The 24,018-nt window shown below is 27.2% G+C and overlaps 1 protein-coding gene across 1 annotated transcript in view; it reads right to left on the bottom strand.

The window, feature by feature from the left end:
• The window catches only part of LOC107452972 (cell adhesion molecule Dscam1), a 257,172-nt gene that overhangs the window by 124,502 nt on the left and 108,652 nt on the right, over window positions 1-24,018 (bottom strand). The window contains exons 3-6 of the mRNA XM_071184720.2: window positions 20,514-20,675; window positions 17,937-18,083; window positions 7,522-7,815; window positions 5,432-5,701 (exon numbers count right to left, since the gene is read on the bottom strand). Coding sequence (XP_071040821.1) covers window positions 5,432-5,701; window positions 7,522-7,815; window positions 17,937-18,083; window positions 20,514-20,675 — 873 coding nt within the window. The remainder of the gene's footprint in view (window positions 1-5,431; window positions 5,702-7,521; window positions 7,816-17,936; window positions 18,084-20,513; window positions 20,676-24,018) is intronic.

Here is a 24,018-nt window from a genome sequence, read left to right as displayed (position 1 = left end):
TACCTAAGTTAGTAGCGAGCGAAGCAAGCATGGTTTGCGAAACAAACCATATAGGATTGCGCAGCAATTTTCGGGGCCTGGCGAACATTAGCGAGCAGGGGGCGCAGTCCACTAGTCTGTTATAATTAATCAATATTTTTTTCATTTTATGAAAATTCCTTCACATTTCAGGGGTCATTTTGAATTCATAAATAGTTAACAAGACAAGAGATGTTAACTGTGAAATTTGTTAGCAGTTAAGAGCTGGTCATGGATGGAAGAAATGGCTAAAAAGAAATAGCCGTCCGCGTTCATCATTTATTTCTTGTTATAGTTTATCATCCTGACAAATCGACATTCATACGGCAAGTTTTTTCATTATTCGAACAATTAATGTGGATCTTAACTCCTTTTTTTAAAACTTCGTTTAACTTCCAAATTTGTGCAAAACTTACAATGGCAATTTTATAAACTAATGAAATGCATTAAATGTGACACACTAAGGTAAATTGTAAGAAAGTGAATAATTTTTAATCTAAGGGAAAAAAATGGTCAAAGATGCAAAAATGAATTAAATTTTACTATATTTCTGACTTGGAACACCAAAGATATTTTTAATTTTTATCAAAGGGCCTTGATAATGACTTTCGTGATAAAATTTGGTAAATATGGTAATTTTGCAATATTCGTTAGAGCATGGCATAAAAAAGCATGACATATATGGTAAAAATCACTTTTCAGCTTTGTGTTTTTTACTAAATGTGTGCTAATAAAAAATATAGTTTTGAAAACCGGAATTCCCGGTAAACAATTGCTAAATGAATGAAAAATTGAGCAAATGAATGATTTAATACCGTATATTGCTTTAAGAGCCAGATTTTTTTTTCCTCAGAAATATCATTACTATACAGTAAGGTAATTTTAACAGAATATTTTTCTCCGCTTAAAGATCGAACTTAATTTCAGATTCATGACTAAAAAATTAAAAATACGTTAATATATTTTGAAAAGATATTAATAAAAAAAAATCTCGACTACTGATTTTTAAATTATTTGAAATTAAACATTTCCGATTTTGTTATTTCCAAATAGAGCTTTACAGTCCCTTGTAACTTATCAGAAACAAAGATCTAGATTTAATTTAATTTGAAAATAAATCTTAAAAAAAAGGTATTTTCTTATTTCAAAGAAGCTTACTTTTTACTCCGATCTTTGAGAAACAAAACTAAGAATTCTTTTATAACAGTAATTCCTTTCTTTAACGTTCACTAGCAGCAACTTTATAGCTTATACGGTAAAGCAGTTAGAGTGAAATTTACGTTTTCTTTGAACGGTATTTATCCGAATCGAATTTAGTAAGACAACAAATCTAAGCTAACCATAACAAAGCTTACCAAAACTAATGTAATGTTCAATGTCACTAGAAGAAGATTTATTTTATAAATGTGGCCGTCTTATTTTTCTACCGGTTACTTGTTTTTTTCTCGTTAAATTGAAAGCTTTAATTTCGTTTTTGGAAAAATAGCTCTAGTTCTTTAGTCGTTTTTATCTTAAAACTGTTTAAAAATATTCACAATGGGTTTTATTAATAAACACCGAAGAATTACTTAAATTTTTAAAGTTCAATTTAAAAAACAGTGAATGAAAAGTTTATGTATTCTACACTGTTAAAATTTTCTTTTTAAAATTAAGGTAAAATAACCGACAGCAGTCTGTTCGTCCAATTAACCGTAAGGTTTACAGTAAAAAAATATTTTTACTTCACGGTTTTAAAACCGTTTACATCTAGTATGGTTAAAAAATCATTAATACAAAGTTATACGGTTTTTCAACTATAATAACTAGCATGGCTTCCAAACCGTTGAAAAAGAAATCTAATTGGAATTTCGGAGCTAGACTTTTCGTTAGGTAAATAAGGTTGTGGTTGAGTTATACTTTGCTAAAAAATTGCGGAAGGTGGTTTGATTAGTTTATCAAATGGATCATCTTTCATAAAAGAGGGAAATGCAAGACTTTTTTTGCGTTAAGCAGCTTTATTGTGTTGTCACCTTTGCGTATATGAGAGTATCGTATTCTAGTAGTCCAGACTCACTATTTTTGGAGTGCAGAACACTTGAAACTCTCTATGAGTTGAATGGAGTGGAAAAAAATTGTGATGTCAACGTCGGGTTTCGAACTCTCATTCTGTTGGCTATGTGATCGCAAGATTTGCCCTTTCTGTTACATTATGAATCCAGCTGCAGTGGCAAAGTCGCTTCATTAAGTGAGCCTTGCTGGTATGGATAAAATTCTGATTGTTTAACCACATTAGTTGAGAACAGTTACTAGACAGTTTTTCTTACAGCTAACAGTTTAAATACCATCTTTTTATGGTAATTTGAGTGCTTTATTCAAAAATGGTCAAATAACTATAAAATAAATTGCCATTAAACCCTTTTTTCCGAGAAATTTCTGAGTAAATTTAATGTAGGTCTACTTACTTAGAAACCCATCAGAGAATAATCTTTATTTTTTAAAACAATGTTTTATCAATTGTCGTGTTAATAAATCTGTAGTTATTTTAATATTAAATTAATATTTAATGAAAAATATTAAGGTAACAAAACTTAATATTGTGTCACGAAATAGGGACGAATCTGGAAAGTTTATTCAGTTATAGTAACTAAAATTTAAAATGTTTTACTCTTATATTTATATAACATAATAATTTTTAATTTGTAATTTTTTCAGTATTTAAATTTTTTAAATATTAAATAAAATTTGTTGTTTTATATACTAACTAGGACACAATGCTTATTTACTAAAAGGGAACTTTGAACAATATAATATCTTTATTTAAAAAAAAATTATCGCTTATTAATTTTTCAATTGTTAACTTTCTTATAATATTAACTTGAAATAATATTATCGATACCAAGAGAGACCAAAATGAATAAATTATATCTGCACACTTAAAAGCAACTAATTTACTGTTTATAGTTTACATATTTTTATAACACTCTGTTTAAAAACACACGCAGACATCATTACTATGAATATTAGTTTGTATATTAAGAGTTACGCCTTTATTTGGTGTGTATTTTGTGATCATTGACATAGTTTATAATGTATACAGGAATCTTCAGAATATATTTTGGTTCATACACTATGCAATATGCTTTCTGTTTTGTGATTTTTTAAAAAATGTTCTTATTTATTGAATTTAACTAATTATATAACAACATTGTTGAATTTTAAAAAAAAATTGAACTTCTTTAAATACTTATAAAAGATTTTCTCAACAATTAAATAAGTTACGATGCTACGTTAAGTTTTTGAAATGTACAATACACAGCTCAAAAATTGGAATCAAAAACAAAATAATTTTCCAAGAACAGATAAAAATAGAATTTGAATAATAGTTTCTATTCGAGATTTCATATTTTATAATTTAACAATCGCTAATAAGCTCATTCTGAACTAGCTAATTAAAAATAATTCCTTAAAATTGTAACTTTTTTCATATGCATTTGGCAAAGACGTTTAAATAATCGTCTCAAACACTAAATAAACTTTTATATTTATATAAATAAAAGACAATTGTTGAAAAAGAAACTATTAGAGGAGCTTAGTTAATAATACTTTTGTATTTCATTTTATTTATTTATTTATTTATTTTCTGGTAGGAGGTTTTGTTTTTGTTTTGAAAAGATACTTTGTGATAGACGGAATTCCTTTTCTGTTAACGAGCAATTTCAACAATACATACCTTCTGTAATCCGCAAAAAGAAAGGTTTTGTTAGAATAACTGGTACTTCACTTTCTTTTTATTAAATAAGAATTTTAACAAAGAGTTTTGTTCATTAAATTCTTATTCTACTGTTCTCGAGAAAATTAAAAATTATTGACCTGATAGAAACTTGAAGGGAGATAAAATATTGTTTGAAATAGTATTTTAATTTTATTCCATGCTTAAAATGCAATTTCTAAATTAAAAATTATAGAAGCAGAGATGTGCGAAATTATATCGTCCTTTTGGAATATTATCCTCAAAAATTAAAAGTTGCCTTTGAAATTATATCATCAGTTTTGATATAGCATTTGAGCCTTATTTTACCAAAATTCAGAAGTTTTGCCAAAAAAAAAGAAAAACTATTAGACATGATATTAAAATAATTTTTATGAAGCATGGTACAAGTTTCAGTTAAAATACATTTCATTTTCGTGACTATTAATGACAATTGCACATTATTTTATATTTTCAAAATATTTCTAAGTGTATCCGAAATTTAATGTTGTTACGATTCTTATGAGTCTTTTACAAAGATCTTATTTTGCTGATAATTTGCTTCCTACATTTAATCAATCCTTGTATACGCTACGTTTTACTTAACATGATGCCATTACCTTATAGAGTTTTTACAGGACATTTTACAATTTAGAGAAGTTTTAAATTTATTTTCAGTCCCTTCACTGATTATACATATGTAAAGAAAACATATAATATCAGTAAAAAGAATAGTATGAAGGATTTCAATCAGCAAAATTAAAATGTACTCCATTTTTTCATACAGTGTGATTATTAAGATATTAAAAAATACAGTTTTTAACGTAGAAATATTTTTTTAAGGTAACTAGAATAACAAACAAAAACAAAACAATCTTAGATCTTGAAAAAATTTATTATTTAATTAATTAAGTTTTATTTCATTACTTTATTTCCTTAATTCTTTCTGTTTGCACTTTTAAAAAAAAACTAAGGAAACATATTAAAAATATGATTTGAACAAAATACTTGTATTTACAAAAAAGCGCTTAAAAAATTAATTTAATTCCTTCAATAACAAATAAGGTTAAAATCGCAAATGTTCTAAATTTTATTTTTGAAACAGATAATTTTATTCAAAATGTTTCGTATTTATGTTATAGGCGTGTTATTTAATGTCGAATAATAATTTGGAATTAAAAAAACATCTGTTTGGTTCAAAAAAACTGAGAAAAAAGGTAAGTATTACTCAACAAAATACAGAAATCAAATTGTTAGAATGGATTCGGAAAAACGCCTATAATTTCTTTAAACATTTACATGTTTATGAAAATGTATATTGAGTGATTATCCAAACCGTTTACTATATTTTCCCAGTTGTTATTAAACAAATAATACTTCAATAAATAAAGTTATTTGGTTACAATTTTCAATGCACACAACTACTTTATAGAACTTACTTTTTTCCAAAAATATAACTGTCTTTCAAAATACTTATGCAATTAACAAATTCAGTTTTGTTTAATATTCACTTGATAGCACCGAAAAGTTGAGGCCATACATATATTAATGAAGAAAATTAGCATATAAATAGAAAATTTCATAATATTGCCGAAGTATGCCTTGTAATAGAGACTTAAATATTGTTAGATGGTAAGACTCAGTTTGCAATATCAATATCAATCAGTAAGAAAATTAAAAACTTACCTTGTATTAAAACCGTTGAACTTCCTTGTGCTGATTCGTCACTGTTATATATGAAACATTGATAGATACCTTCATCTCCTAATCTCACATTGGCAATTTCTAAAACATTATTGCTTTGTTGACGGATTCTGTTGTCTAAAACCAGTGGTTTTAGATTTTTCTTCCATTTTAAATATAAAATGGGTGATCCCGTTACTTCGCATCGCAGTGACAACGATGTGCCAACTGTTACGATTGTATGTTGAGGACTAACTACGGCTCTTAGTGTGTCTGCAATAGAATAAAATACGCAGTTTATTATTTTTAAATACCACATATAATTTGGCAACATTATTTTCATTTAAAATCAAATACATGCAGTGATACATTATATTAATCTCCGATTTTCGAAAATCTTTAACGTTTTGCTAATACCCTGTAAGAAATTCCAGATCAAATTATGATATAAAGTACCGGGATTTTGTGTGCATCATCCGTAAAATTCATTTTACCATTAAATCTATTTTTTCTGTAAAATATTATACCGTAATGTTTAAAGTAAAATCTATTTAATTAGAGTGATTCAGAGATATTACAATAATTATTTTTGTACAAACTACGGTATATCAGATTTTTTTTGTTTCATAACATGCTCCGATAAAATGAGTTATACGGTAAAAAATACCAGCAGAGAATTGATACCTTTTATTGTAAATTGATACAAAATTTTGTACGAGATATAAAATTTATAGATTTTATATTTTATACTTTAGAATAAAAAATACGAGCCATTTTCGTTACTTAAAAAATCTTGTTTTTAAATAAATGTATTGTTGATATAATATATCTCTTAAAATTTAATATGAATGTTATTAAAGTAGTCGAAGTGGCAGGAATACTTTTTTCCACCAATCTTTATGTATGTGGTATTACTAAGAAAAACACGCCTTACAAAAAAAAACGATTTTTCCTTTAATTAAATGTACTTAAAACTACAGCCACATTGATAAAATTCATATGTAAAAGAGGAAATGATTTTAGTCATATGCTTGTTATTTTTTTAAAATAAATCAGATTTATCTTGAAGGCGGCACACGAGCATAAAAATTATCTGTTAATAAAATGTCATTTAATGTTTAAGAAGGCTTACTAGTAAAATTATTTCAATATGCATGGTTTCTTTTGCTACAAAAAAGTCAGTTTTCAAAAAATAGAGAAATTAAACAAAGACACATATTTTGATTTACTTTCTGATTCTATTTAAATTAATACATACTCAAATTCTTTTGCAATCTAGGGGAACAGTATTGAAATGCTTTTCAAAGTTCTGATTACAATAATTAAAACTTGCATTTAAAAACGAATCTTTCTTAACTATGCACACAAAAATTTATTCACAAATTTTAAATATATCTAGAGGATTATTTGATTAAGAAAAAAAATTGAAAATTTCCAGATGGAAATAAAAGTCAACTTGCTTAAGCATGCAAAACATGTGACCATTCTCAAGACTTGCCAGACGTGAATGAAAATAAAGAAAAGTAGATTGAAATTAAGGCAGTTCAACTGTGTTTAGGTACAACAAAATCCTTTATTTATGATATTGAAATTTTCCTGAGGCAAAATAATATTTATAAATCTTGTGTTTTTTTATCCATATAGATAGCATTTCTGTCTTTGATGAAGACTTTCGTTTTTTTTTTTTTTAACGAAACATGACGGTTTCTTTCTGGCACAGCACTCTATAAAGTAAAAAAAGGATATAATACGTTTTAAGATGAAATGCTTTTAACCTTCAATGCATAATAAAAAACGAATTGTTTTATGTATTTTAACTCATTTGTGTTTTTGGAGTTGTAATTTTCCCCTCATAATATAATCCCAATATTTGATCCAAGAGTTCTCCTGTTTAAATTGGTTTCAAAATTACAAGGCTAGAGAATTGAACATTGGTAGTCGGACACTCAAAAGTGGGTCGGCTGTTAACATACGGTTATAAAATTAAATACAGTAAACCAGAGAAATTGCGAAGGGTTTTTTATTCAGTCATGCATAATGCTAAACTAAATCGTTAGTTGTTTATGAACTGTTGAAAAGCACAAGTAGCTTACCTCTAACAGTTAGAACAGTGTGTACTTGTTCTTGACCTTTGCTGTTGTTGACAACGCACACATATTTTCCACTGTCTTGAAGCGTGGACCTATGAATAACTAACATTCCTTCTTGTTCGACTATTCTTCGGCTATTCGAAAATGACGTCATCAAACCAGAGTCTTGTCTGTACCATCTTACAGAAGGTACTGGGTAGCCATGAGCAACACAAGGAAGCCAAATAGTATCTCCATTTTGGCCTTGGACATCTCTTTTCCAGTGAACAATCCTTGGAGGCACAGATCCGTGTGGTTCTAGAACGATTCAGAAAGCATCAAAATCTTGTTTTATTCATAAGCAACCAAAAATGAATATTAAATGAAAGAAAATAGGAAACGTACGAAAACTGTTTAGACCGAACAAACAGGTCCTCAATATTGTTTTAGAATATATATTCATACATTGTAAAGCTATATTGAGGCTATATGAATATAAAGCCCGACCACCACATCGTTAATAAGAATTCCATTAAAAGGTCCATGATAAGGTTGCATTCCATAGTTCTGAAACAGATAACTGCGAAAAGCTATTTTAGTACACTGTGAAATATTCCGGATCAAATTACAATATAAAATAATATTATTGTTCATCATCCTTAATATCGGGGTCATCATCCGTAAAATCCATTTGTGCAGTAAAATAGAATACCGTCATTTTTTGAGTAATATTAATGTAATTAGAGGGATTCGATGAGTTATGGAAATGATTACTGTAAAAATTAGGGTGAATCAGATATTTAATTCCATAATATATTCCGGTAAAAATGGATTTAACATCAAAAAGTGACGGCACCCTGTCGGTATTTTTTTGCAATAATTTGATCTGGACTTTTTTTCAGTGTGTGAGGATCTCGTTTAATTTACTTTATTTCCTCTAGTACCCACTTTAAGAAAGTAATATACTTGATAACTTTTTCGCATTAAAAGTAGCATTTTACAATCAATTCTAATTCAATTCGGTCAAGCACAAAGTGGTCATAAAATCATCTTTATTCATTCTAATTTTAAAAAAGGCAGATACTGTTGTTTCTGGTATTTGTTAGTTTCAGTTTTAAAATTCTTGTGTTTTTATATTCAGAGACCAAAATTAGAACGAAATTTAATCTTCCTACAATATTTGATGTAGGTTTTTATGCTTAAAAATATATTTCTGCTATTAAAATAAAGTATTAATTTAATTTTGATCAATTATCATAATTGTATGTTATGGTGGAGGCTGTATAATATTCTTCGATTAAAGAAAAATGTATTTACTTATAACTGTTTTTTTAGTTGATTGCTTATTTTTATTACGCGTAATTTTAGCTGATTTTATTTTTTAATTTAGTGTTAGATTTTTTAGTCTAGTTAGTCTTAAGTATTTTAATAAGTAAGTGATAAATACTCTAATCTGAAAAAAAATATTGATACTGCCAGAAGTTAAGGAAACTGAAACGGAAGAAAAATTAGGATGCGTAATTCCTAATCCTTTTTAAGTTTCAAAACATAAATTCTGAAATTCCTCTTAAAATCAAAAATACTTTATGTAGTAAGTACATTTTTACACAAATTTTACTATCTCAAATGTTTAAAAAGTGAGTTTAATATCTTTCGGCATTAATCTATTTTCTCGAAATTAAAAAGAAAGTATCTAAAAAGCTTCTAGATGACTAGTACAAAATCTAAATTGGTAATATACTCAAAATATACTCTAAAATGACTATTAAGCGTCAAAACATACAGGACCAGTGGAACGTGTCAAGTGACTTAATTATTATGGAAAAGTACTTTTGGAAAAAGTAATAAAAGTATTAAAGCTGAAAAGTCATCATCAACGTAATGGGTAAAGAGGAGATTCCCTTGGCGCGAAAAGACATAAAAAAAAGTGCAATGGTTTATTACTTTTTTATGTTCGAGTTATTTAAACGTCGAAAAGCTTTAGAATTTTCGTCCTTTATTTTTGTCTCTAACGTCTTTTCTCGCCATTTATCAAGGAAGATAATTCTTTTACAATATTTTACCGCTATTTAAAGCTTATTAACCAATGGGAATACTTACTTGGCGAGAATTATTCAGAGATAATTTAAGTTGACAGTTTCTTTCACCAAATTCAATTAGATATGGAGACATTCTAATTATTCGCACTTTCCTTTTAAGTTTCCATATTTAGTCTAAAGAAATATAGTTTCTAAAGTATTTATAAGTATTTATTCAAATCGTTAAAAAAGTAGTTGTTTCAATTCTAATTTTAAAAACTGTGTGTTTCATTTTTGATGATTTTAGTATTACTTATTTCTACTGAAATTGTTATTTACATTGACATTAGTATAAGTTTAATATACATTTATTCTATTATTTATTTTTCTGCTTGTTATATCTTAGAGAAAAAATATGTAACTAGACTTAAAAAATGACTCAATCATGATGTAATCATGGTTTTGTGGGGGCGGGCTTAACGACCATACCAACCTTCATCTATCAAAAGGTACCTCATGATTGACTCAAGTTAGCATGTCTTATATGCCAGTGAATTGATGTTTAATTTTCGTAGTGGTAATTACGCCACAATATTCCCCACCAGAATTTGGTGGGAATAGAATTCGATGAATTGATAACACTATTTGCTGTACTTGCGAAAGTACCGGAAGAGCTTTGTTGAGTGCTGAATGTGAGAGGTGTATTAACTACACGTCGTAGCGTTCGTTGTTGTATATAGCAGTCACAAGTAGCAAGTCAACAGTTCGATGTGGACTATCCATCAAAGTAGGCGTTACCTTCAAGTTATTTTGCGAAGTGGGCGTTTCTACGTGTACAAACCATGTCCGGATGATCACCAATGTGGGGGTGGAGCTACCGACCATGCCAACCTTCATCTATCAAATTGTACCATTAGCATGTCATATATACTAGTGAATTGATGTTTAATTTTCGTAGTGGTAGTTACATTACAGTTCAATCTTTCATTTATAATTTGATATATTCATTTTTGGCAAACCAGATAATATCAGTATTTATTTTAAATGCCGTTATTTATAGCCAAACTATTATTAACGCAAGAGCTGCTTAGTTAAAAGTGGTATTAAGTACTTTTGATATTGGCGTTATAAGTGCTGGGTAGTGAGAACCAATTATACCAAGGTGATTACAATTAGTACTATCGTTATAAAGTTTTTACCGCCCGCCGAAACGGATGTATACCCTAATGTCACCATCCTACACATTAAGGCATCTAATATGCAACCTTTATTTCTTACTAGCCGCCAAAGGCGCCCAGCTGTTCGCCAAGCTAAAAGTTTTCACAAATAAAGTTTTTTAAAACATAGCCGGAAATCTGAAGATTAGTGGACAATTAAAGTGTTCCTGTCCAGCAATTTTGTCTTCATATCCAGTTCTGCTGCAGATGTGTTATAGCTCTTGAGGATGTTTGAAATTATATAGCTACAACGCTTAAGAAAAAAAAACTAAAATGCTAAATACATGAAAAGAACACGAAAACGAATAAATTTTTTATGGTATCAATTTCTATTTCTATATAATTTTTTATAGTATCAAATTCTATTTCTATATCTGTTACGTCAAGCACTCAGGTATTATAATTTGATCTAGTTGTGCTTGTATAATTTTGATCTAGTTGCGCTTTCTACGTCATTTTGTTAACATCGTTTGGTTTGTTATTTAACATCGTTTGGTTTGTTATTTCTAAGTTAACTTCCAAAAAATTGGCTGGCATCAGCATTTTTATTCTTTAAGTTGTTTATTTTTTCTTTTGGAATTCGTTCCTTTTTAGCGAAATGTTTTTCAACCTAATCGAATTCTTTGCCGACTGTTCTCTGTATATATAAAGAAAATAAAGTAAATATTTTTAAAGTGTTGTGAAAAGAATTTTTAGTTGTACAAAGTACTACAATATCGCTATAAAAATTATCGTCTTCGCTTAAGAAAAAAAAATAGAGCGTGGAAAGAAGAAGAAAAACTTATTATAACAATTATGAGCAGCGACAAATATATCAAAGCGAAGCGTTCTATTTACGTATCGAATATGTTGCCACATTTTTAATACAGAAGTTAAACTTTTCTCCACTTTAATAAATGTAAACTAATGCGAACTTTACAATTAAATTATTAATTCCTTCGTATATTATTGGTTTAAGTTGTCGAAAATTAATATTTCAATTGTGAGGTTCGCATTAGCATACATTTATAAGAGTGGGGAAAAGTATATGCATTTTTAATAGTTTTTTGAATATGGCTCTTTGAAGACGAAAAAGCAGACGAAAAGCATAGACTTACAAAATGACTGATAACTAAATAACTAATCAAAATTTTTGAAAAAGAAAAAAAGTACTTCTTCATTATGTCAAAACACAATTATGTGCCGAGTTTCGTGCCTGGGCGAAGCTTCTGGGGCGATATATTGTGATTACAGACAGACAGACACACACACAGCCGCATTTATTATTATGTATAGATTTATAGTCGTATATTCCGATGTGGATTCATAATATTAGATTTACCAAATTCTGCGCTAGAAGCTCAATTTGCTAAAGATAAGATTAACTCTACGTATTATCATTTAAAATGTGATATTCAGATTTTATCATAATTTTTCTATGACTCAATTCAAATTTATTTGTTATTGTTGTGTTTTCATGATTTAAGATTTATGCTTATAGAGACGCGCTTCAAAATCGCAAGTATGAATAAAAGAAACAAGTGGTTTCATATACCTCTTAAATTAAAAATTCGGCGACGCCATCATCATTTTTCATGAAATTATGTTGATTTTACTTGTGATAACATAACATATGAAACCATAAGTAAATAATCCATAAGAACGAGCAAGTTTCATAATCTTAGATTTACCATAATCTGAGTGAAAAGTTAAATATAGTAACACTTAAAATGCGTTATTCAAAATTTATTTTAATTTTCCATCTGCCGTAATATCTAACTTTAATTTTATTTCATTATTTCTTATTTACTTGCGACTATTTAAGTTTATAAGTTCCATTAATTAAGTTTAAGTTTATGGAAATATGCTATTAAAGAGTATCAATACTTGAGAAATTATTAGTGTTGATTTTACTTGTGATGACCGAACTTTGGAAACCTAAATAAATAATTCATAACACCGTGCGAAATAGTTTTATTTTTGATTGATTGGAGCTGCTAGCTATCAATTCACTCATGTTATTAAATATTTATCAAAATTTATGGAAAAATCATTCTTTGGGATGCATTGCACGAACCAGTTGTCCGTAGGTAGTTTTGAAGAAGACAGTTAGGTCCGAAGTGTCCTTGAACGTATTTACGTCAAAATTGGCATGTATTGGTTCAGAATTGTGGATTTGTATTCCGTACATACACACATTACCTATAAATATTCTGTTTTATTTATATAAATCTTACTTCAATGTCATATATGAGAATGTGCTTTTAATTCGAAATAGTTTAAAAGAATTTAGAAAAAGTTTATTATGAAATTGGAAAAGAAAAATTAAAAGACAAAAATTTCATTCAGTCCAATCATTTTATAAGATGAGTTAAAGTTTTCATCAGATTATTGAAACTATCTTGAAAATTTTTATTATCTAATTACCTAATAATTAAATTTTTATTATTGTAATTTTTAAAATTACAAGCATCAATAAAAATAGAAAAATTTACACTAAAGTAAAAAAAAAAACTTTTTTTCAATAAATAAATGTCTTATGTTCTTTTATATCTGTTTGCACTTAACTGGTTTCATATTTATGCACACATTTTATATTTGAAGTTATTCATGTTTGAATAGGGGGATTATATAAATAGACTGTGGTTATTTAAAATTATAAGAATATAGCTAATTATATATTTTTAATACAACTCGAATTTAAATTATCAAATAAATAGATAGCAAAATTATTTTGATTGCCAAAACTACATTAAAATATTTATTTCTAAAAATTGCTTAATGCATTGATTAGTTATAGATACTCAGAATAAGAGTGTTATTGTTATAATACGTTGAAAACTACCATTTTAAATGTTACAAGTTTATGCTTATAAATAAACAAAAAGGATCTCAGCATATTTATATTCATTAAAATATCAAGAAATAAATTTATCAATAAGCAAAATAAAAAATTCTTTTAAGGAAAAGTAGTCAGTAAAACTTCAAGACTTTCAATTCGAAATGCATAAATATCAGTAGGGGAAAAATGAGCGCAATACGTCTCGTTCAGGGGATCTTACTATAAAGCTATTGGATGAACGTCTCACCCCTCTTCAGATCGATGACCTCTCGTCTATAGGATGAGCGCTACTACCCACTTTCTCAGTGCGAATGAGAGTTCAACCTCACTGATAAGCTCTCAGTAGGAATGACATAGCGTGGTTTAGACTAAATAAATGCTTCTTTAGAATTTTGAGTATTTATTTCTTCCCAACTGTGGGTACATTTAAACGATTTCGCACAAACTTTTCTTTCTGAAACAAGTTTCAAATGAATTCATAGCATTCGCAAAATTTCCTGAGTTATGTTAATTATATATATTCTCTTAACGTCGCATGGTTAAGACTAAACAAATGCTTCTTAAAAAATAATATTTATTTCCTCACATCTAAGGGTATTTTTGAAGAAAAAAAAAGAATTTTTCTTTGTAATTTTAAATAAGTTTCAAATAAATATTAATTTCGCATTAGAAAAAGTTATATACAAAATTATTTATTATAAGTTATTTTTTCAACAAAATTTTCCCTTTCTCTACAAGCCCATTCAACCCAAGAAATAGATTGCTTTATAGAGAATATTATTTATATATTTACCATAAAATTAAATCAGTTGTTTAATTAATAAAATTAAATCTTTCCTCCTACTTCTGAAACTATCAACTCTGTTATGAAATCTTCTGCAAAAATCCTTATTCTTAGGAAACTGGAAATTTTATGCTTTATTTTTCTTGCTTGGTTTCATTAAAGTTTATATCTGAGTGAAAATACTTTCCGAAAAAAGTAAACTCGAAGTAAACCACTTTATTCTAATGTATGCAGGAGCATGAAAACAGCATAATTTTATTAGCTGAGACTACCTGATTTCAAACAGACTTTTCAGTTTAAAATTTTCTTGACATAAAAACTTGAATTGACAAGAAAAGTTTTTTGAAAAGTGTACTGTAAACGATATTTGACTCATTGAGATATAAAATGGTGATATATAAGCGAATATTTTTTCTTCATAAAATTAAAAAAAATAATCAGCTATGAAAGGCAAGATCTAATCAAACTATTTTATTTTTTTTATAAACATGTGTTTGAAGCAAGCGAATAAACAAAACGATAAATTTTATGTTGTAGATATACATTTTTTTGGTAATCTCAGAAAAATGTTATAATTTGCCACAGCTCAAAAATGTCGAAATAAATTAGTAAATTTTTTTTCTTCGATATTTTCATTCCGTTTTTTTATTTTACTGTATCGAATCTTTTAAGGGAATTTTTTAATTATTACTTTAATAAATATTTGTTTATAAATACTTTATGAACAAATACTTTGTACTTTAATAAATTTATACACGTCTTTAAATATATTATTTATATTCCACCATTTGAGAATGTTACATTGGGCAGAAAGTATGATCGAAACTACCAGAGGGTAGTAACATTTACCGTGTTTCTGGATTTACAGGAGCACAAAAAACTCGGTTATGTTTTATAGAAGCGCTTTGTAAATGATTTTAGTAAAATAAACAATATAATATGGTTTTATACTTTGTCATAAAATTTGATAGATATCGTAATATTTGGTAATTATATCATGATACCTTAAAGTATGGTATAAAAACCATTTATTCGGTGAAATTTATTTTGCGGTAAAATTTTCTTTATTCGTTTAAATTTTCTTTATTCGTTTAAATTTTCTTTATTCTTTTAAATTTTCTTTATTCGTTTAAATTTTCTTTATTCGTTTAAATTTACTCACAGTTTTGAATTGTTTACTAATAGTGTAATAATAAGTTCTGTAATTTTAAAAATCAGAATATCCCGTAAACCTTCACCATGTGAACGGAAAAATTACCGAGCCAATGCTTTAAATACCGTATTTATTGGCTTTGTTAGCCAGAATTAAGTTTGTTTTTTTACCAGAAATGTAAAAACCATACAGTAAAGTAACTAATCCAGATTTTTTTTCTCAGTCTAATCTTAAAATTTCTTAATTAAATAATAACCCATAATTAATAAAAATGGTCAAAGATTTATTTGAATTAAATAAACTATGAATTCATAAACTGAGTAAATAAAGGTTTATCTATTTATTGCTTTATTTCAAATTGAGGTCCTCAGATTTAGCAAGATGAGAAGAAGGAATATTGTTAAGCGTATTTTAATGGTACATTTATTTGTAGGGAGATATTATTTTGCTTGATGCTTGTAAAGTTATTAAACTTAATGAAACAGAAAAGCATTTTTTTTAAAAGTAATAATATTGAATAGTTATAAAATTGAGTAAAGTGCCTGTAGCAGAAATAATGAGGGTAAAAGGCAAGTAAACAAAAATATTTCCGCATTTCCACTCTTATTTAATTTCTCCACGTTATAAATAGATTATTAAAAAGGGAGAAATTTCGAAATAATACATCAATTCAAAAGTGACTTAAATGTGCAAAAGACTCGAAACGTTAATTAAATTTCATTTTACATTTTGTGAACACAACAAATGCCATGAAAAGCAACACTCACCTTAAAAAACTGCTGTAATTTCATTATAATAATTCCGTTTCAATATGTTAATGCTTTCAGGGAAATGTCAGAACGAAAACATTATTAAAATTCAAGTTATATTTAAAAATTAAAAAAATATGTATAGATTATCTGCAGGATCTAACGTAAATAGTTTTATATAACTGAACTAAATAGTTTAGATGCCTTTTATAATACATTTATTTACACAAATTTGGTATTTTATTCTTGAATATCTATGCAATATTTTCCATGCATAGTGGTAAATGCAAATTTTTTTAAGAAGTACTTAAATGTCAGGTGCAACTGTATTATGTCTTCAACTTGGTTTATAAATATGAATTTTGTTTTAGATAAAAGACTAAGCTGATTTGTGAAAAATTACAACGTAATCTTAAGCAAATGACATTATGAACATGTGACAGAATTTTAAACGAGATGTACTTCGTCAAAACAATATGTTCTCTGTTGCATTTTGTAAAATTAGGTGTAATAAAAGATGTTTAAAAGCGATACATCTGACTATTGTAAGTGTGACCAATGTTTATACTTTTTGAAATCAACATATATAAAATTGTTTTTATTGCTACACTAAGTGTTTTAGGCTGTAAAATTAGTAAATCGTTTCTTACTATAAATATTTTTCAAATGAGAGCATTACATACCGAGTGTTTCATATGTGAATCATTAAGTAATTTAATAATTAAACAAATTGATGTTAGTCTTGCAATTCTAACGCAAATCTTCATTTCGAAAAATAAATTAACAGCGACCTTGTATCCACCTGGGAGTTAATTCAAAGCTTTCTTCTAACAGATTGACATACGCTTGTAAAATATTTTCGATCTCTGTTTTAAAATGCTTAAGACTGAATATATAGGTCATTTTATTAATGTCAGAGTTTATTGTTTTCTGAGTATTTATTTATACTCTTAAAGTAAATTTCAAGTTGCATGAATACGTTTTTATAAAGGGTAAGTTTTTAAAATGATTATTTTTAATGTTTATTTTTATGTAATTTTCTTTTGATTGCAGTTAAAAAATGCTAGCAATAAAGATTATTTCTTATTTTTCAACCAAAGCGATAGGTTGCTATAGCACAATACAAATTCAAATACGAAATACAAATTCACGATTTTTAAACCAAAAAATGAACTATATAATTTTGCGAGAACAGAAATAGTAAACTCTTGGGTAAAATAATCTCCTGGAATATTAATTTTCTTTCAAATTAATTTGTCCTCAATTTGATAAGCATAAACTAATTTTTAACACTTATAAATGTTCAATAGTCAAACAGGCTCTTTCGTATTCGTGGAGTTTGATACACAATTCTAGCACGAGATTTTCATATCATGGAAACTATCAAAAGCTCAAAAAAAAAACTATCATTGAGTGTAATGACAGGCACATAAATTGAAAACGTAAATTGTCGTAGCTAGAAATAAATTTCACAAGACCAAAACAAAAAATAATTTTTTCCTTAAGACTTTTATTATTTTTGTTCCAACATTTTGTTAACATCCTATAAAAATGAATGATTTCATTTGTATTTGTTGAATTTATTGATTTTTGATTTTTCGTATTACATAGTATATAACTAATTACATCATCATTTATTTTTATGCTCTAAATATATCAACTTAACAGCTTCCGATTAATCAAAATTTATAAGTTACCTGTCATTATAACTTTCGCCCATTGATCACTCAACCTTGTTTCTCGACTTAATTTATTATGAACTTGGCATCTGTATTTTCGTAGAGTATCAGCTTCCTCTATATGACGAATATGAAATTCACCTGTTGAAAAGACTGCATATTTTCCTGAAATAAATTTAAAAATTATTAATGACAACTTTTAAAGTTTTAAAATTAAATTAATAAAAAATCAATTTAAGAAATTAAATAGCATTTACACTTTTATTGTTCTGTTGTGCAGTGAGCAAAATAATAATGATAATGATTATAATGAGAAAATAGAATACCATAATTTTCGATTTATTATTTCGATCGCTACGATTTACGATCTAACCATAAATATGCTATGAAGTACACTTAATTATTGTATTTTTTTGTGCAGGCAATTTTTTAAGTTATTAAACACATTAAAAACGTACTTTCTCTGAATAAACGCCCCTTTTTATATTTTGATTGATTTAGTTTCTTTACCCCCCAAAATATGGTCCTAATAGCTTAGGCAGGGCTTTCGGAAACCTTAATGTTTATTTTGAGTTTTGTGCATTTTGCCATGTCTCTAAAACTAAATGTATTTGAATCGTGTAAAGCAACACATTTTTTTTTCTTATTTATGTTTCAGTGTTTAGACTGTTTAGTTTCATTACGTTAAAAAATATTAAAGTTTATAGGAACACAAGTACTTTAATTACAAATTGCGTAATTTTGATTGACAAAATTTAAAATTTGAAACATTATTGCACAAATCTTGCATGGTATTGAACATATTCTATAGAACGAAGTTAAAATTCACTGTTATTATATAAAACTTGAAAAATTTACAAATAAGTGTAAAAAAAAAATTCAGAAATTTTGATTTAAATAAAAACACCAAGAAAAAAATATGGTTAAAACTATCAGAATATAGTAAAGTTTACTGTGCATCTGCCTCTATTGGAACACCAAACAGCTCAGTAATTTTGACCGAAACACTTTGGTAATGATTTAGATCAAATTAACAGTAAAAATAGTATTATAATGTGTAGTAAAATTTGTTAAACGTGGTAAAAAAATTTATCGCAATTCCTTAAATCCTGGCATAAAAAACATTTATGTGGTTAAATTTACTTTTCTGTTTAGTATTTTTTACTAATGGTGTTGCTATAAGAAATTTAAATTTGAAACATAGAATTTCCAGCAAACAGTATTTATAAGAACGAAAATCATCAAATGAATGGTTCAAAAACCGTATATTTAGGTTTTATTAACTAAAATTATAATTATTTTTTACCATGAATGTCATTACCATACAAAAGGGTAATTTTTTTAAAAAATGCTTTCCTCTGTGTAAATTTTACAATTTTGGGTAACGTTGTTTTGATTCCCATAAATAATTTTAGAAATACAGCAAAATTCAAGAGAAGAAATTAACATTAATGAGCCTATATCTTCCAAATTATAGCTATCCTTCTCATTTGATAGTTTAAGAATCCAAACGAGTTGAAACAAAAAGGCTACTTTCATTCAGAAAAAATTATGTATTTATTGTCTGATTTAAATTCAATTAATTTTATACTAAGCCTTTCTTTTGCTGTGAAATCTAAACACAAAAAAGTAATAATACTGCGAAGTTAGTAAAACGCATTCAAATCAGCCAAATTTTATGCTAATCCTTTCTTTTGCTATGATATCTAAACTCCCAAACCGTCATTATATCTATGTCCAAAGTATACTAACTCAATTTCAATGAAAGTTTCGCAAGACAACATGCATAAAATACTTTAATGTCAGTATACGTTTTTATATAATGAATATTACAATTATTGTCGTTTAAAAAGAAAAAGTAACAATTTTGTGCAAAATTTTATGAAGAAAAAAAAACGAAATATTTTTTTTGAACTAAGAGAAAGTAAGAAGGTAATCAAAATAAAACATTTACAGCTCTACATTAAACGGTATGTATATATTATATTGCTTTAATGTAAACCAAATAATACAATTACTTAACTTCGAGCGTATAGCATCAGCAGACAAATTCCACAAAAGGATATAATAAATTAATTCTACATATAATTGAAAGAGTACACTGAGAAAAAAAGTAACTTCAAAATTACCAGAAAAAATAAAATTTACCGTTCAAAAAGCTTGGTAATTTTTACCAAAGAACTTTGGTGATGATTTTGGTAGAATCAACGATAAATATAATTTTATAATATTTGACAGAAATTGGTTTATGCAGTAAAATTTCGTAATTTTATCATACCTTTGATAATCATATAAAAACCAATTTTTCAGTAAAATTTATTTTTCAGTTTCGTGCTTTTCCCTAAATGTGTGGTAATGAGTACAATAATTTTGAAAACCAAAAATTTCTGGTAAGCAGTTACCATATGAACAGAAAAACTACCTAATGAATTGTTTAAAAACCGTATATTTAGGTTTTAATTACGTCACTTTTATTATGTATTTAAATCACGTATTCCTCCGACAGCCTAATCTTATTTGAAACCTTCCCTTTGCTATATCTGATATCACAAGCAGTATACAAAAAAAGCAATATCTCTTTCATCAGGATCTCACCATTATTGTCATTTAATGAAATAGTCAGACCATCGTCTCTAAGCCAGGATGTTACAAAGACGTATTCTTTTCCATTTCCCGATATATCACAGCGAAGAAGAGCTACGTTACCCTTGATGATGAATTCAGCGTCGTATGCCGTCACTTTGTAGTCTTGGAGCACTGCAAAGAAAAGAAAGGAATCAGATGAGATGCTAGGTAAAAAGGCACAGATAGCTTCATTTAGTTGCACTAACAGAAATCTATTTTTTTTTATTACGAGGAATTCGAAAGTGGAAGTCTTTTGTGATGTCTATATTAGCTTTGCTCTTAAGAATTTATTCGAAACTTTCGCATTTAGAGATTATATTTGCATAACTATTGAATGAGAACTTTTTGAATGAGAACGTCAAAAATTTAAGCTGTTTCGATGGTTTTTGTTCGAGTAGCATAAAAATATTTAAGATTTGTTTATACACATTATGTATGCTAGGAATCATGTATGTTAGTCATTATATTTGTATATGTTCCATGGCATGTGTACATATATCACAAGGAATTAGATGAAAACTGCATTTGGCCGAAAAAAAGGATACTTTATGCAACTATAATTATTCAAACTTCTACCCAATGTTAATAGAAAAATAGTAATGGAAATGTAAAATATACTTGACTTAATTAAAGGCGTAAGATTCGATAATTAAATTTTTGATTATGGTCACTATAGCTGTTTCTATTAATGCAAATATTAAGCATAAATGTAACATTGTTTTCTTAGTTGGTAAATAGTGGGACTGAAACTATAGAAATTTATTGATTTGTATTTTTGACCCTAACCAAACTTATAAACCCGGAATTTCCCAGATCTTGCTGCAAGCCTCTCGTTTGTAAGACTCTACTCAGTGTCGTTGTTTCATCTGCATTTTGGAAAGTGCATTTATAGTGTAACCAGTTGCCTACAACATCAAGAATTTTGTTCTTTCAAAGTCAAAGGACCACCTTGGTCGAAATACATTTCACACTGCTCAGAGGAGCCAAAATTAAGGTAAGAAAGTATGGATTTTCATGAGTTTTAATATCTTGCTTGAATTTTGAAGAGGAACTTGACCTTCATTATTGAAATATTTAAAAGAAAAACAGTGACCTCTAAGCTAAGCTCTCAGTTAATAAGAAATAGTCCTTTGCTATTTTTACATGCTTACTATTACCATGAGTTATTTTTACATTCTTACAACTATGAATTTTATAAAATATTTTTTTTTAATATTGCAAAATTTATAAAATATTTTGTTTCGATCAACATGATATAAATTTTTGGATGTCAGTCATAAAGTACAGTTTTCGAAATACATTTATGCGTTTCATTTTTCTTCATTACATTTACTTTTCAAATAAAGCTTTAAATACAAGTTTGCTTTCAAACAAGCTAAAACCAAACTTAATTCTGAATAGCAATTTAGTCCCTGTTATATTAAAAAATACTCTCTTAAATAAATGATAATGATCCTTATAATTATATGTCTACACTAACGCATTGTTATGAGTTAATATAGAAAAATTTTAGAAATAGAAATTTATAGATATCTAATCATATATAATAATTTCACATACACAGTTTTTCTACGTATCCAAAATAAACTATAAAAAATTCCAGAGCAAATTATGGTAAAAAGTACCAGCACTTTAGTTGTTTCATCCATGAAATCCAAATTACAGTAAAATCTATTTTACCGTGAAAAATTTTACCATAAATTTTACAGTAATATTCACTTAATTACAGTGATTCCGTGTTGTTATGTTAGGAATTACTGCAAAAATTATGTCACGTATCAGATTTTTCATTCCGTAGCATTCGATGAAAAGTACCGGAACTCAGACAGTATGAAATAAGTTAATGGCTTTCAATTTTCAATTCCAGTTTTATGAATGCATTTATCCATATCATTTTATTTTAATACATTTATTTTACAAATAAAAGCCTTAAAACACTTTTTAAACAAAAGTTCTAATGTCACAATTTAATTTTGAATAGAATTTTTAAACGGAACCTTATATGGTATATAATAAAATATAATAATTCCAGATGGAACCTATAGTTAATACTGAATAATAATTCATAATAATACAGTTAATACACAATAATTTTAGACAGTCAGTTGTTTTACCCTTTCAGGAATAGACTTTAAAAAATTCAGCATCAAATTATGGTGTAGAGTACCGGCACTTTAGATGCATCACCCGTAGGATCTATGTTTATGGTAAAATATTGTACTTTGATTTTTACTGTAATATTTATTTACTTTGAGTGATTGAGTAATTTTACGCAAATTATAAGTGTAAAAATTACGGTATATCATTTTTGGTCCATATTATGTTCCGATAAAAATGGATTTTACGGTAAAAAATACCCGCATCATGAAAGCGGAAACTTTTTACCGTAATTTGATCTGAAAGTTTTAACAGTTTATTTATTCATCAAAATAATTTTTCTTGGAAAATTTGAATGATTTTGTAAATGTAAGTCGTTTTTCTTTAAATTTGAATTATAGACTAAGAATTAGCCAAACTTTACATTTAATTAATAAAAGATGTTTCTTTGAACCAGCTTTATAATTTCTATTAATAGCAATAAATAAAAATTTCTACTTGAACAAAGTTAATGTCCATTAAATAATAAAACCGAAGACATACCAAGGTAACAGTCAGATTTCGCTATTTTGCAAAAGAGATTACTTAATATCTTCAAGCGATTTTGATAACTAAACTATTTAAAATAAACCAGCCAATTCCGTAATTAAAATAGAATATTCCCAAGATAATAACTTTACTAGATTAATGTTTCGTACATAAATGAGTCTTAACTATAACAAACAAAACATGCACCACTCTTTCGTTATTATTTTAATCTATTCAAATTTTGGAAGCCTTTAAGTTTATTTGAATGAAACGTCTCCTTTATCAAACTTCATCTTAAGCCTCATTCTTATCTGTAAACATTTCTCAGAAAGATTAATCATTTTTGAGCATCTGATTTTGTAGTCTTTTCGGAGGATTTTTATATTTTATAGTCATTTATGTTTCAAAATATAAACTCAACTAATTTAAACTGTCATATTTTGTAAAAGAAATATGGATATATGGATATGGAAATGTGGATATAGGGCTGATAAGAATCAAATCGTTCTATTCTTTTTGAATATTTATTTGTATATCTAAGATATTTGTAAAAGATTTATATATAAAAGAGACTTTGTTTCATATCTCTTTCTTTTACTTTTTATCATTTCTGAGCTAGATATAATGTATATCATGGGCAAATCTAGCAAAATGTTCTTCGGATAATCAAAATTTCTTTGTCAACAAAATAATGAACATTTCATTATTTTAAATCTTGGACTGTCGGATTTTAATTGTGAATAGAGTCAAGTTTCGAAATATAAATTGATTTAGTAAGAAAGCTGTAATATATTTATAAATCCTCGTTTAGATTTTGCCCAGTAATTTGGTATACACACCGAAAAAAGTA

This window comes from Parasteatoda tepidariorum, chromosome 10 (genome assembly GCF_982258835.1).
Source record: "Parasteatoda tepidariorum strain Cologne lab strain chromosome 10, Ptep-v5.0, whole genome shotgun sequence".
Classification (NCBI taxonomy): Eukaryota; Metazoa; Arthropoda; class Arachnida; order Araneae; family Theridiidae; genus Parasteatoda; species Parasteatoda tepidariorum.
This window is presented reverse-complemented; position numbering and strand designations above follow the sequence as displayed.